Raw genomic sequence first — 15796 nt, 5'->3', positions numbered from 1 at the left:
TTTGTTGTTATAGAAATGACTAGTTATATATTAATGCGTAAAAGCAAAAAGTTGAGGCTGGAGTGTTTTTTATCTTGTACTATGCTAAAAAGAATCAAAAGTCAGTGCCTTCTCCCCCACCCGTACCTCACATTTTTTTTCCCCTCTCTTTTTCGTTGCCCTAATTTCCCATTTCTACTTCTCTTCGTATTTTATATATAAACAATAAAAGTATAAATGCAAAAAAAGAGAGCTATATACAGCAGGGAGTACAGCATGCCAATTTCTTTATTCAGGTGAAAAAATATTTGAACCTAGTGAAAAGGCCCACTCATTGACAAAATTTGAGTAATGAAAAAAAATTGTTTGATTACAAACACTTGATCACCACAGTGTATGTCCATGACAGAAAAACTGACACTGTGAATGTCCTCAGAACCAGTCCCTGCCCTCTTTTCTCCCACTGGAGATGGAAGTCTCATACTGGCTCGCGAAGAGTCTTTTCCTGCAGGCTCTCCATGGGACTTGTTCTGTCTAGGTTCTGTCTATGTATAAAGACTGTCCATTCCTACTTTGAAAAACAAAGCCCTCCAAATAACGTCAGGTAACATTAGTCAGCTGAAATATTACTGCACAAGCAATTCTTTATAGAATTACGAAAGAATATACTTATAAAAGAGAAAGTATCATGACGAGACCTGGTAATCAGTATAAGAATAAATGCAGTACATCTTTCCATAATCATAATGTCACAGCAGTATATATATCTAAGCATTGATGCACACAAAAAACCCTCCTCATAGCCAGAATTTATTGAGGACAACATGATTTATTTCCACTTTACAAAATTCCACTCAAGATACACTCGTCATTCAAATAATGAAATAATGTGCTGGTGGGCTCGGTATTTTCCTATCGGTAACTTTACTTAATTTAACAATCTTGGCATATTGGCTAAAACAATATGCTACATAGCTCGTATTTTGTAGATTTAATGCTTTCTACAGAAGACTTTGAACATTGCTTCATATTGCTATCATGATTATTAAGATAGGATAACAGGCAGCAAAAAGAGATCCCTTTTAGTCACACCAGAAAACTGGATTTGTAACAAAATTCATGCACGTATAGGATAGAAAGTAAGTTATATATTTTTTTCTTTTTCTCAAAAGTGTTAAATCTGTCTGAATGTAGCTGAACAGTATTATAGATAAGAATTTTATGTTTAACCAATTGGTTGTAGATACAATATTTCATGTTGCCCGCTTGTCCAGATGATCTAGGATAACTGTTGTATTCTTTTGGGCTTCCTCCAAGAAGTATGAAATATTCCTGTGCATCTGCAAAAGGGAAGAGAGAAACATAGACAGAGACAGAGAGATGCAGAGAGACAGAGAATTACTTACTTTAGTCCTGAATTACTTATGAAGGAGTGGTATTTTGCATAGTGAGGCTTTAATTATCCTATTTGAACACATTTTGTGAGGGCACTGCAATTCAGTTGCCAGGTACAGTAAGGAAAGGATTTTTTCCTGGATTGATTTCAGACTGTGTAATATAATATGATAAGATTTTACAAAAACTATAGCATAAATATAATACATAAGTATAGCAAAATAAACAAAGGAAGATCAGATTCTCAGAATGGAACGTAGGTCAGCTACCATAGTGATTACCGTGCATAAAATGTGGTTTAAACACAACATGTAGATCTCAAGAGTAGCCAATTAGCGTGAAGCAATAAAGCAAAATAACAGGAAGAAAAAAATGTAGGAGGATGAGGAAGGAGACATGAGACAATAACAGGGTGAGGTGGGAACTTGTCCTTTTAAAACTATTTTGACTCAAAAGACCGGCTAAAATTGACAAATCCCTGACAAGCAGCTCTAGTCTAAGGCACTATTTCCCAACTTTGGCAACTTTAAGATTTTAAGACTTCAACCTTAAGACTTCAACTCCCAGAATGCCTCAGCCAGGAATGCTGGTTGAAGAATTATGGAAGTTGAAGTCCACACATTTTAAAGTTGCCAAAGTAGAGAAACAATCTCTAAGGGAAGTGAGGTCTTTGTCATGAGGGGGATGTTTAGTGAATTTCTTGAGTCATTGTGGTGAAGCATTCATTCCCTACCATACTTGAACTAAGTAAGGCACAGTTAAAAATAAGTTCTAATGCATGAACTCAAACTAAGATTGAGAGAGGGGACAATGTCTGTTAGACCTGGTTGACATCTGTCTAAAAACTGTATCATATGTTATCTCTTAGACTTTCCTTAACTGTGAAACTGTGATTGAAACCCTTGACTTAAAGAATGCCATCATCTAAGTCAGGGCTGTCAAACCTGCGGCCCACGGGCCAAATGTGTCACACACTGGCCATGCCCATGCCTGGTTTACTGAAGGGGGAAAAAGTCATGATACATCACATGATGCTGCTGTGACAATGTGAGTTTGACACCCCTGATCTAAGTCATCTGGAAAACACCTTCTGTCAAGTGTCTGTTATCTTAGAGAAAAATGTAAAAAAAGCAGTCTAGCAAGGGAGTCACCAGTGTTGTATACAACCCTATTGGTAGATACCCCAGCGGGAAAACATTCAAATCTCATTGGCTAGTGTTTCAGCCAGGTACATAAAAGGGGCACCTTCTACCGATGCCCCTTGCTGAAGTCTCACTCTAATAAAGAGAGCTGTTGTCACTTGCTTGTCTCTGCCTCCTCCATTATCCTTCTAACAACCAGCCCTCCAGTCCAGCTCAAACCACACAGAATCCAAATAATCTCAACCAATCTTAATATAGCTGCAGAGCTGTTTCAAACTAATGCTAAATTGTCCATAGTTCTAAGCAAATGTGAACAATTCCTACCTGTTGTGTGAAATCTTCATCTGTTATATCTTTCAAGTTGGTGATGACATTGAAATAGGCTCCAAACACACTTGCTTCTAAAGCTTTAGCTGCCACCTAAAATCAGTAACAGGAGAAGAGAAGCCAGTGACCAGGGGGAATGGAACCTACCAACTTGATGCAGTCAACTATGGCCTCAACCAATTTATGACAAGAGTTCAACTCAATGAAATAATTAGTTGCACAACTGAAGATCAGCTCTGTCCAGTCTGCCTCAGACTGGGCAGCACAAATACCTGAATATCTGATTTGCAGGCTATGTTTCCATGCTGTGCCATTTCTTTCAAAAAAGGCCATAAAGAGTTAACTTTTTCTGCCAAAGAGAAAGGGACATCAACAGCATTCTTCAGGCCTAGCTGCATGGCTGCTGTACGCCTGCAGACAGGGAATGAAAACAATGAAATAAATCTGGGAGGACAATCCCAACCCAGGGAAAGCCAAAAGAAGCAAACTGTAAAACCATCTATCTTGCAATAAAAACAGAGGAGGTAAAGAGAGAGACTGAGAGGGAAGAGAGAAAGGAGAGAAAGAAAGAAACAGAGAAAGAGAGACAAGAGAGAGAGAGAGGGAGGGAAGGAGGCACAGAGAAAAAAAGAGAGAGAGAAGAGAGAAAGAGGAGAGAAAGAGAGAGAAAGAACGAGAGACAGAGAGAGGAGAAAGAAAGAGAGGGAGAAAGAGAGAAGAGAGACAAAGAGGGAGGGAGATGGAGAAAGAGAAAGGGAAAGAGAGATGAGACAGAGAGAAAGAGGAGAGAAGGAAGAGAGAGGGAAAGAGACACACAGAGAGAGGAGAGACAGGGAGAGGAGAGAAAAAGAGAGAGGAGACAGAAAGAGAGAGGAAGGGAGAGAGGAGAGAGAAGACAGAGACAGAGAGAGAAAGAAAGAAAGGAGAGAAAGTGAAAGAGAGAGAGAAAGAGGAGACAGAGACAGAGGGAAAGAGAGAGGAGAGGGAGGGAGAGAGAGAAAGAGAGAGGAGAGAGAGAGGGAGAGAGAAAAAGAAAGGGAGGGGGAGTGGAGAGAGAGTCAGAGACAGAGAGAGACAGAGAGAGACAGAGAGAGATGAAGAATAAACCCAAGGCCATATGTGGCAAGAGGGTCTGGGAGGGGAGGGGTGCAGCATGGCAGGGCATGGCAAATAATTTAACAACTGGTTCTCTGCCCTAATGACCGGCTGGGTGGGCGTGGCTGGGGGAGTCATGTGACTGGGTGGGACTGAGTAACATTGAGTTGGCCATGCCCACCCAGTCACACCGATTGTTAAATTGTTGGCTTCCTGTGTTTTCTTTTCTGTGGGAAACGTGTCCAAATGGCTCTTTGAGTGTTTAAGGTTGCAGACTCCTGGGCTAGAGGGTCTCACCTGTCCCCTTGGCTCCGGCTCCAGGTCATTGTCCTATGCAGCTATCTCCTCCTAGACTGAAGATCTGCTATATTTTCTACTTAGTTTCTTTTCTTTTATAATTGTGCAATTAATGCAACAGTAGTCTGAGCTATCCTTACAATGAGAAACTCATAACCCATTCAGCCATTACATCTTTCAGTGACTATTTCTCCCCTGTGTGAAGCAAGAGCTCCTTACTTGCTCACTCCATAAGGTTTTCCTTCTTTTCTCTTCATTGCTTAAAAACATCTTTATCTTGCAAAGTAGGAATATTACTATTTTCTTTACAACATATGAAGCTAAACTATCAGTTCTTCTTTTCTAAGAAAATTTGCATGGCCCTACATGGGACATGAGAGCCAGTTTGATGTAATGGTTGAGGCGTCAGGCTAGAACACAGGAGACCACAACATTAGTCCCAACTCCCAAGTATAGCATACAATATACTAGATCAACAGATGAACAAACATTGTCACCCACTGAGAATTTCTTTACAGAATTTAATAAAGGGCAGTCTGACGCCTAGAGTAGGATAGAAAAAGTTTTGTCTTCAAAGATCACATTGGTCACAATATTCAATAGTGGACACTGCATGGAGCTTTCTCCACTCCAAGATAATCATTTGCATCATTTCCTAAAACAGCTGAACTTGGGCAGGAAAGAGGAAGCCTAAGACTTTTTGCTTTTTCTCATCAGCCCCAGGGAACAAAACCCATTTCTACTTCCATCCACACAGGAAAGTCAGCAATCCTGGATATGGAGAGAGAAGGAAACGAAGGAGCACCTTGCATTTCTCTGCTGGTCAGCTGATCTGCAGGCAGTTCATTGGCCAAATGTTGAATTCCCTGTCCTGCTGCACTTTAAACAGGTTTTTTAAACAACCTTAGACTGGATTTATGAGGTTCAATCACTCACAAATCACTTAGGATTTATGAAATGTACTAAGAACCTTTAACAAGTAACCATAGAATTTCATCAAAATGTACATTTTGGAATATTTTGAGCAACTTCTGAACTGCTATGAAAGCAAGTACTGTAGTTTCATCTGAACAAAAGGCCCAGTAATACCTCTCTTTCTCCTCAGAGGTCTGCTTAGGAAGTTTCATAGCATCCTGTAGAGAACACAAACACATATTTAGGCTATTATTCTATGGAACAGGAATGGAGGGTGAGGCTGTAAGATAGATTCCCAGAACTTATTTTCACCTTACCTTTCATATGCACTCCACCTTTTCCCCAAAAATACAGCCTTCATCAAGCAAAAAGCAAAAAACTCCCCAACTCCATCCCACATTCTTCTATCCAAAGATACAAGATGCACAAAATACAGAGTTGCTGAAAGTATGAACATTTCACTCACCATGTAGCTGCTGAATGCCAAGGAGTCCCTATCTACTATAGCAATTAGTTGATTCATGGCCTGATGAAACGGGGGTATGAGTTGCCTCATAACTGGGTCCAGGTCCTCAAATTGACGTTTTCCATATGTCATTAATCCCACCATGCAACCAAGTGCTGCTCCCTAGAAGGAGAGACCTGATGTTCTGAAATGCCTTTGTCACACAGGAGGGGAAAAAGGCAATATGTCTACACTTTCCTAATTTCACCAATCACCAGGCGGCAGGGACTTTTTATGTTACATCAAAATACTGGGGAGAAAAACTGCTTGCAGAGGAGAGTGAGAAGGAGAGGGGGAGGGAGAGGGAGACAGGGAGAGGGGGGGGAGAGGGAGAGAGAGTTCCTTATCTAACACTTGTTCACTCTGGGCACCTTCCCCAACCCTTGAACCCTCTTGCACCCTGGTACACCCTCCCCAATCCGTCCCTGATCCTGACATTCTCTGAATGGTGGTGTGTCTTTCCAAAGCTTTGCATATCCACCACATATGGCAGAATGTTTCTTCTGCCTTGTGGCATTTCCAGCTCTGATTACCATATAATTTGATTGCTTTGGCCATTATTGATGGAGCTGTATACAATCTGTAAATTTTTTTATACCAGTTTTCTCTCAGATCATAGCTTCTTCAATAAGTCTTCCCATTGTTGTATTGAGACAATGTCTTTGAAGTTTTGCATCCAATTTAACATAAATGCTTTCATTTGTTTTGTCCCCGTATCAGAACTAATTAGAAGGTTATATATAGATAATCTTGATTTTCAATAAGGATTTCAAATTCTGTCGTTTTCTTAATGTCCCTCATTTCTGAAGTCAGATTTTATTCTTCCAGCAGTTTGTCTTTGTACATCAAATTCTTTCTTTGTCTTTAGTCTATTCCATGTTTGCATATGTAATTATACTTTTCTTACTGTAGTCATCTCCAACATGAAAAGTATTCTCAAAAAAGGCTAATGGTAAAATTATTGGGCATTATTTTCCAAGAAGAGTTCCATATTTTTGTCAAGCTTTATTTTATAATTTGCTTTTCAGGATGTGTTCCTCTTTTATTTATTATTTATTTATTTATTTATTTATTTATTCATATCTCCCGAAGGACTCAGGGCGGTTCACAGGCAAATAAAAACATATATGTACAAATTAAGATAACCATTAAAAAACTTATTCTAAAAGCCAATTATTAAAAATAGTATAAATATTAAAACCAATTAAAACCCCTATAAATTTAAAATCTAGTCCAGTCCTGCGCAGATGAATAAATGTGTTTTAAGCTCGCGACGGAAGGTTCGGAGGTCCGGAAGTTGACGAAGTCCTGAGGGGAGTTCGTTCCAGAGGCGGAGCCCACAGAGAAGGCCCTTCCCCTGGGTGTCGCCAGACGACACTGTCTCGCTGACGGCACCCTGAGGAGTCCCTCTCTGTGAGAGCGCACGGGTCGGTGAGAGGTATTCGGTAGCAGTAGGCGGTCCCGTAGGTAGCCCGGCCCTATGCCATGGAGCGCTTTGAAGATGGTCACCAAAACCTTGAAGCGCACCCGGAAGGCCACAGGTAGCCAGTGCAGTCTGTGCAGGATAGGTGTCACACGGGAGCCACGAGGGGCTCCCTCTATCACCCGCGCAGCCGCATTCTGGACTAACTGAAGCCTCCGGGTGCCCCTCAAGGGGAGCCCCATGTAGAGAGCATTGCAGTAATCCAGACGAGATGTCATGAGGGCGTGAGTGACTGTGCACAAGGCATCCCGGTCTAGAAAGGGGCGCAACTGTACCATCTGGAGCCCGCTAGCTAGGCCAACTCCTTCCAATAGTAACATTCTGCTGTCAAACAGCTTATTCTAGAATACAGTTTAAAATTTGGAAGAGCAAGGCCACATTTCTTTTTTGAAACTTGTATAATGATTTATTCTACTCCAATTCTACTCCAAATAAAATTTTCTTGTCATTGCTGTAAATTTTCTTGCTCTAAAACTGTGATGTAGTGATGTTCTGGGAAAAAGTAATTGCACGTAACGATCTGATTTTGAGATATTAGTTAATATTTTTGGATATCCATATTATTTTGAACTACATGTAGTTCTCATTTAGCGACTGCAGCAATTAACAACAGTTCACAGTTAAAATGATGATGAAAAAGTAACTTTATTATTACCTTCACAGATCTGTAAAGTAAAGCTGAAGGAAGAGCATAAGCATAATTACAGTATAATTGATTGAATTAATTTCTGGACTGTGTGTGTCTATGGCTCATAGATATAGAAAAATTTCCTCAGGTGTTGATTTCAATGTCATTTGGCTGGCAGATCAAGAAGCAATCTTTTAGCTACACTCAAACAAAAATACAGAATAAGTATTTCCAAGGATGATCAAAAACAGGAAAAGTTTGAACTCAGCATTGGCTGAGAGCAATTTATTTTCAAATTTCAAATCTTGCTGATGAAGCTCAGCATCAGCATTACAGGAGAAGTCCTGTGTGGAATCACTGTTTAGAATAATAGTTTTAAAATGGGGTATTGAAGTAGCTACATACCAGAGATGATATTGCTGCTGATACTGATCCTCCTCCAGGAGCAGCTGATCTTGCACCAACTTTCTGCACAAAGGTGTGAAGAGACAAAGACACTAGACAGCCTTTTTCTTTGTCGTCCTCCACCATGTCCCTTCCAAAAGTAAAAAGCATTTGAAAAAAATCACTTTCAGAAACTTTAAAATGCTGTTCAGTCCTTGGTGTTCTCTGAGTTTGGGGGTTTTCTTGCAGATATTTCATTACCAGACTAGGTAACATCATTGGTGCACCTAGTCTGGCAAAGAAATGCCTGCAAGAAAACAACCAAGTTAGAGAACACCAAGGATCCCACCAGTGGTGAGATCCTCTGTGGTTTGCCACCAGTTCGCTGCACGGTGTGTGCCAAATACGTGCTGTGTGCACCCCTGCACAGTGTGCACCAAATGCATGCTGCGCACGCCCATCCACATTTCACACCAAACACATGCTGCGTACAAATGCACAATGCACACTAAATGCACACTGTGCATGCGCATACACAGTGTGCACCAAACGCGCTCTTTGTGTGGAAAAAGGAGGTTTAAGAAGGTAAGTAGAACCTCGAGGGGGGGAACAGCTGTGCCGCACAATTTATATTCGCTAGAAAGCAGGATTTCCTGCTTTCTAGAGAATATAAATCCCACGGCATAGCTGATTTTTGGAAATACCAGTTTGGACGAACTGGTAGCTTTTTTTTAACTACCAGTTAGCTGGAACCGGTGGGAACCGGTAGCATTTTACCCTTGGATCCCACATTTCAACCCTGATGTACAAATATTCTCTTCCGTTGGTACTATAAAATGCTGCTGATTAAAAACAAAGTGAAGTCAAGAAAGGAGTGTACTCAGACATCTCTCTGCCAGATATAGGAATACAGATTTTTGGATGAGAAAATGATCCAAAGTAACAAGACATTATTTGAGCCAGAAAAATGTAAAAAATTTGCTCACTTGGAATATGGTTTTGAGTTTCCCAAGCAAAAGCAGATCTCTTGGTATCATAATGTTATGTGAATTAAATAATACTTAATTAAGTGAAGTAATTATTTGTGAAGGGAGAGGGGAGGGGGGCTGGGGGAAAGGGGGGGAAATTTTTTGTAAAACTTTTTGAATAAAAAAAAGTATTTAATTAAATCTTAAACAGGTGCAACACATTTGCATAATTATAAACTGGAAATGAATTGCATCTTTTAACTTGTGCTTAAGATATACAACATGCTTTTTTGAAACTTGACCATTCTTCTGAAAAAGTTAAGAACTAGCAGATAATGTTTGTTTCTCCAGATTGCACTTTTATCTCTGGCTCCATAGGTTAAGACCTATATATACACAATATATGAGGGTTTCCTGCCTGGGCAGGGGGTTGGACTAGAAGGCCTCCAAGGTCCCTTCCAACTCTGATGTTATGTTATGTTATGTATGTTAACTTCAATTAAAAATCCATATATCACCCATCCAGCCAAAGTCTTCAGACATGCACTATCACCATACAACCAACTGTAAGAAAATGAAAATATCCATACTCAATTATGCGCTCCTTAGGACTGAATGGAGACAAAGAATCCAAGCCCAATCGATTAATTACCTGAGATTGAAGAATAAAAATTCATATTATTAAATAGAAATTGGCATTTGAAACAGATGAGGGTCTTCTGTTCCTTTATTTTTCACTGACATTACACTGAGCAGTGTAATGTAGACTGCTAAGTATCGGGACAGATACCGCTGCCACGGCTTGTGCTCGCTCCTCAGCTGTGGGCCTGTCCCCCTTTCCGTCGTACTCTCCTCCTGGATCCCATTCCCACCCCGCCAGCCCTCATGTTAGTGAAGTTAGCTTTGGCCACAGCCGGGTTGGGCCACTGTCTCAGGATGGAGAGGTGGAGAGCAGGTTGGTAGAGAGCCACAGGAGAGGGGTCAAAGAGCCACATGTGGCTCCGGAGCCGTTGGCTGCCAACACCTGTACTAGATAAATCACAGTTGACTAGATTTACACAACATGATAAAACCAAACAAACCACATTGTGATTTAACATAGTGCAGGATCCCATTCTCTAGAAAGGTATGTTAGGTAATAACAAAGGAATAAAAAGTATCTTCAAACTAAGAGCTTAGAAATATCTGTCATGAGAAATTAAAGGAAAACCATTCACTGCAGTTTGAGGTAATGAACATCCAACTTAATGCATTTTATAGGACACATGAGGTTTTTTTTAACTTTTCTGTTATATAAAACCAAGATATAAATGGATATCAAAAGTTACCAGTCTAATTTTATGTTCCTCCTCAAGGATGAAGACATTTTCTTTCTTGATATAAAATTCTGCCGCATCTAACATGGCCTTTTTAGGAATCAGTCCCACTAGCTGAGATCCTACCACTGGCAGACTGAGAGCCTAGAAATAAAACAGATATTTTATAGTCAGCCTAAAGTCCAAGAAGTCCCAGGAGCCATGTCCACAGAGGCTGAGGCATTAGATCTCAATCAGGAAAAAATGTAAGCAGCATCACCTCAGAACATCCCTCCTAGCAGATCTACCCAGAACTGCTTTTCATTTTCAGCTGTTGTATTCATATACATCACTCCAGTAATATCACTAGTTTACAACAACTGGAATATTTCATTACCACAACATTGTTACATATTATAGCCATATTGCAGTGATGAAATCCAGCAGGTTCTGACAGGTTCTGGAAACCGGTAGTGGAAATTTTGAGCAGTTCGGCAAACCAGTAGCAAAAGCTTTGAGTAGTTCAGAGAACCGGCAAATAACCCCTCTGGCTGGCCCCAGGAGTGGGGTGGGAATGGAGATTTTGCAGTATCCTTCCCTTGCCACACTCACCAAGCTACGCCACACCCACCAAGCCACCCCCAGAGAACCAGTAGTAAAAAAATTGCGTATTGAGAGGAGGCAATGAGGAGGCCAGGTAATAAAGAACAGTCTTTTATTATAAGAGCCAACGGCGCTCAACAACAACTCAACAGGAACGAACAAACACCTCAGAGCCCAAAAACGCTCCGTCTCTGACAGCTCTTATATATCCGGCTGTCAGGAGGCGGCTCCAATCGCCAGCCTCACAGTTCCCGCCTTTTAGCCAGCTCGCGCCTTAGCCAATCAGCGAGCACCAGCTGAGGCTAAGGCACGAGCCGGCGTCGTAACCTAGAGGATTCTACACCCCTTCCCTCCCAGCAAGCGCATGCGTAGTCGGACAAATACGCCGGCCGGCGTCGGCTCCGCCCTGATCGTCTTAGAACAGGGGCGGAGCCCAGCCCAAGAGGAGCGGCCGCAACTTTTTGGAAGTTGGCCGGGGGTGTTGCCCTTGCTGCTACTGGAGGCCTCGCTGATGTCCGGAATCCTGGATCTCCCGGTAAGTCCCCCGACGAGAACGCTCCGGTTTTAGAGGGTTGGTGTCCCTCCGAAACAGTTTGCCGTGGGGCGGAGGCCTGGTAGTCATCTGAATTAGTGTCTGCTGAACGGGAGGCCTGGCAGGGTTCTCCGTTAGGCATGGAGAGGCTTGGTGGAAAATGCAGGTCTTGGTCTTGGCTTGGCGGAGAGTGGCTGGTATGCCCGTAGGGGGGTAACGTTGGTCGCCGCCGTAGTTGATTTATGTGTCACCTCCATTCTCGCCCGTCTTCCAACCGGACCCTGTAAGAACAGGGTCCCGTTATGGTTATTACGTGGCCGGCCACCCATTTGGGCGCCGCCCCATAGTTTTGTGCAAAAACTGGATCCCCAATTCCGAATGTCCTCGTACCACACCCTCAATCCGGCAACCTCTCCGGGCAGTACGAAGGGTGCAGCTGGTCCAGAGTTGTCCTGATCCGGCGTCCCATTAATAATTCCGCGGGGCTTAGATTGGAAGTGGGGCAGGGCGTAGCGTGTTGTGCCAGGAGATACTGGCAGACTCTGGTATGCCAATCAGTAGGCCCTAACCGGCCTAATGCTTCTTTGGCCGATCTTACGGCCCGTTCTGCCCGTCCGTTAGCTGCCGGGTGGAACGGAGCCGTGGGTGCGTGGCGAATGCCACGCTGGGCCAAGAAGGTTTGGAAGGGTGCCGCTGTGAATTGGGGCCCGTTATCTGTCACTATGACGTCGGGCAACCCATGGGTGGCAAAGAGCTGTTCTAACACTCTGATGGTGGCTTCCGCCGTGGTGGAGGGCATGCGTGCCAATTCCACCCAGCGGGAGTAGGCATCCACGACCACTAGAAAGGTCTGGCCCATGTATGGTCCAGCGAAGTCCAAATGGACTCTGGACCAAGGCGCCTTGGGGCCTTCCCAGTCCCTGATCGGGGCTGCAGGTGCAACTGGCCTGGAGAGCTGGCAGCGCTGGCATTTGGAAACCCACAGCTCGATGTCCTGGTCCAGCTTGGGCCACCAGACGTAGCTGCGGGCCAATGCCTTCATGCGCACGATGCCAGGGTGTGCCTCATGAAGGCTCTGTAATATTGGTACCCTTAGCTCCTTGGGTACAACTACTCTATTTCCCCAGACTAGGCAGCCTTTCAACGCAGACAATTCATGTTGCCTACGCTGAAAAGGCACGAACTCAGGGGGCATGACTGTGTTGGGCCATCCCCTGCGTACCCAATCGAGAACACGGATCAGGGTAGGATCCGAGACAGTGTGCTTGGCGACGTCAGCGGCCGAGATAGGCCCCTGCCATTCGTCAATGAGCAACACTGATGCTGTGGGGGCCGGGTCTATTGCGACCTCCGGAAGCGGGCAACGGCTAAGGGCATCAGCATGCCCTAGTGCTCGGCCAGGCTTGTGCACTAGTTGATAGTTATATGCTGCCAAAAATTCGGTCCATCTGGACATTTGAGGCGAAAGAATAGGAGGCGTTTGGCGGTCACCGGCCAATAACCCCAAAAGAGGTTTGTGGTCGGTGACCAATTGAAAAAAACGCCCATAGACATAATCATGGAATTTTTTAATTCCTGCCACAGCTGCCAACGCCTCCTTATCCAATTGGCTATAATTCCGCTCGGGCGCCGAGAGCGTCCTGGAATAATAGGCAATTGGAGCCTCGGAGCCGTTGGGCAGGATGTGACTTAAGACAGCCCGATCCCGTGGCGGCGTCACAAGAAAGCGAAAGTGGCTGCCTAGGGACATATTGTCCTAAGCCAGATGAGGATGTGACCAAGCCTTCCACGCCCCGGAAAGCCGCCTCTTCATGTCGACCCCACTGCCAAGGGCACTTGGCATGGAGGAGTCTGTGAAGAGGCTCTGCCACGGATGCCTTATGAGGCAAAAACATAGCGTAGAAGTTTAGTAAACCGAGAAAAGCCTGCAGCTCGGTTTTTATTGGCAGGGGTGGGCGTTCCTGATTGCTTCAATTTTCGAGGTGTGGGGTGGATGCCCGGGAGTCCTAAGGAATCAGGAATTCCACCCTAGGTACTCCAAAAACGCACTTATGTTTTTTTAACTTGAGCCCCGCAGCCCTGATTCTGCTCAGAACCGCTTTGAGTTTAGTTCTGAGGTTATCGCGACTATTGGCTGCAATGAGGATGTCGTCAAAATAAGGGACGACACCCTCAATCCCATGGAGCAAACGCTCCATCAGACATTGGAACAAACCGGGGGCCACGCAAACGCCGAATTGAAGGCATTTGCACTTGAATGCCCCTCGGTGTGTGACAATAGTCTGCGCCAAAGCCGTTGCATCATTGTGCCAGGTCGAGTTTTGCGAAAATGGATCCCCGGCCTAAGGAGTGCAACAAGTGTTGCACCACAGGCACCGGGTAGGGGTTAGCTTGTAGAGCTCTATTGATGGTTCCCTTGTAATCAGCACAGATCCGTATGGATCCGTCCTGCTTTATGGGAACCACAATAGGTGTTTCCCAAGGGGAATGTTCTACCTGTTCCAGTACTCCTTGGGCAACAAGCTTTTCAAGCTCCTGATCTACCTTAGGACGCAAGGCAAACGGCACCCTTCTAGCCTTCAATCGAATGGGCGTAATTTGGGGGTCCAAATTAAAAGAGATGGGCTTTCCCCGATATTCACCTAATTTGCCGTCAAACACATCTGTGAATTCCTGGAGGATGTCCCCGCAGACGTCTGAGTTAGCCGAGTGGACTCCTAGAACGTTGAGGCCGAATGCCTCAAACCAATCAAGCCCCAGGAGGCTGGGTAAATTTCCTTTTACCACCACCAATGGAAGACGCCTTGAATCGCCATGGCTAACTTTGAAGAGATCGCAGCCGATGACAGGAATCGTGACCTTGATAGTCTTTTAGTCGAATGGTGCATTGCTTGAGTTGACTTTTAACATTTCCGGCATCAGGCGCAAGTGTAGCCCAGGAAATTATTGACTTGGAGGACCCCGTATCTAGCTCCATTTTACAGGGTACCCCCTCGATATTTACCGTGAGGTAAATCTTGTTGCTGGGCTTAGTCGAGGTGGCATGGTTCACTTCAAAACACTCATCACGTTGGCTAAAAGGTTTTCTGAACGGTTTTTTATTCTTCACTGTCTCTGGCCAGGGTTCCGCCAGAGGCAAAACGGCCCGGCAAACTTTGGCTAAATGCCCCTTTTTATTGCAACGCAGACATACTGCTGATTTGAAACTGCAGTTTGCTCTTTCGTGATTACCGCCGCAGCCTGCACACTTGAATGGAACTTGTTTTGGCTTCCAGGAACGCTTCTTATTTTGCGCCATTCTTAGGCGACTCACGCTGTCCCCTTCATCTGAGGAATCTGTCAGTTCTGAATCTGCATGGTGAATGACAGATTCCCCTGAGGGCGGCGGTTTTGAAGCATGAAATCTATGAATTTCAGTCGCTGACTTTTCGGACATCTCAGTCGCTTGGGCTTCATCTATAGCTGACGCTAGAGTCAATTCTTTTCGGGCCAGTAACCGCCGTTGGAGCCTCAAATCATGCACTCCACTGACCAGCTGCTCCAGCAAGTTATCGTCCAGGTCATGAAATTCGCACTGTGATGCGGCTGACCGGAGTGCTGCCACATAGCTCGCCACCGATTCCCCCTCTTTCTGCACCCGTTGGCGGAATGAATGTCTTCTGGCTATTCGCGAAGGCGCTGGGGCGTAATGGTTTTTTAATTTATCAACCAGAACGTCCCACGGAACTTCACGCAGCAACTGTGGGGCCACCAGTGCCTTCGCTGTTCCGAACATTTCCTGGCCACAGAGGCTGAGGAAAAATCCCTTCTTCCGAACATTGGGCATCTCTGTGGTTTCATTTGCTTGTAAGAAGCATTCAAATTGTTCCAGAAAAGTGTCCCAGGATTCGGTGGCTGGCTCAAACGGCCCGAAAAAGGGTTGATTGGCCATACCTCACAAATGGCGTCTATTTGGCTTATCAATCACCGCTGTAAAGATCCCATCTTCGTCGCCAGTATTGCGTATTGAGAGGAGGCAATGAGGAGGCCAGGTAATAAAGAACAGTCTTTTATTATAAGAGCCAACGGTGCTCAACAACAACTCAACAGGAACGAACAAACACCTCAGAGCCCAAAAACGCTCCGTCTCTGACAGCTCTTATATATCCGGCTGTCAGGAGGCGGCTCCAATCGCCAGCCTCACAGTTCCCGCCTTTTAGCCAGCTCGCGCCTTAGCCAATCAGCGAGCACCAGCTGAGGCTAAGGCAC

The 15796-nt window shown here is 44.4% G+C and overlaps 1 protein-coding gene across 1 annotated transcript in view; it reads right to left on the bottom strand.

Annotated features, from left to right (window-relative positions):
- Positions 1–323: 323 nt before the first annotated feature.
- FTCD (formimidoyltransferase cyclodeaminase) overlaps positions 324–15796 on the bottom strand; it is a 29263-nt gene continuing 13790 nt past the window's right edge. Inside the window, exons 7-14 of the mRNA XM_058164805.1 lie at positions 10447–10578; positions 9709–9770; positions 8172–8301; positions 5617–5778; positions 5325–5368; positions 3116–3254; positions 2841–2936; positions 324–1319 (exon numbers count right to left, since the gene is read on the bottom strand). Coding sequence (XP_058020788.1) covers positions 1233–1319; positions 2841–2936; positions 3116–3254; positions 5325–5368; positions 5617–5778; positions 8172–8301; positions 9709–9770; positions 10447–10578 — 852 coding nt within the window. The 3' untranslated portion in view covers positions 324–1232. The remainder of the gene's footprint in view (positions 1320–2840; positions 2937–3115; positions 3255–5324; positions 5369–5616; positions 5779–8171; positions 8302–9708; positions 9771–10446; positions 10579–15796) is intronic.

This window comes from Ahaetulla prasina, chromosome 1, assembly GCF_028640845.1.
Source record: "Ahaetulla prasina isolate Xishuangbanna chromosome 1, ASM2864084v1, whole genome shotgun sequence".
Classification (NCBI taxonomy): domain Eukaryota; kingdom Metazoa; phylum Chordata; class Lepidosauria; order Squamata; family Colubridae; genus Ahaetulla; species Ahaetulla prasina.
This window is presented reverse-complemented; position numbering and strand designations above follow the sequence as displayed.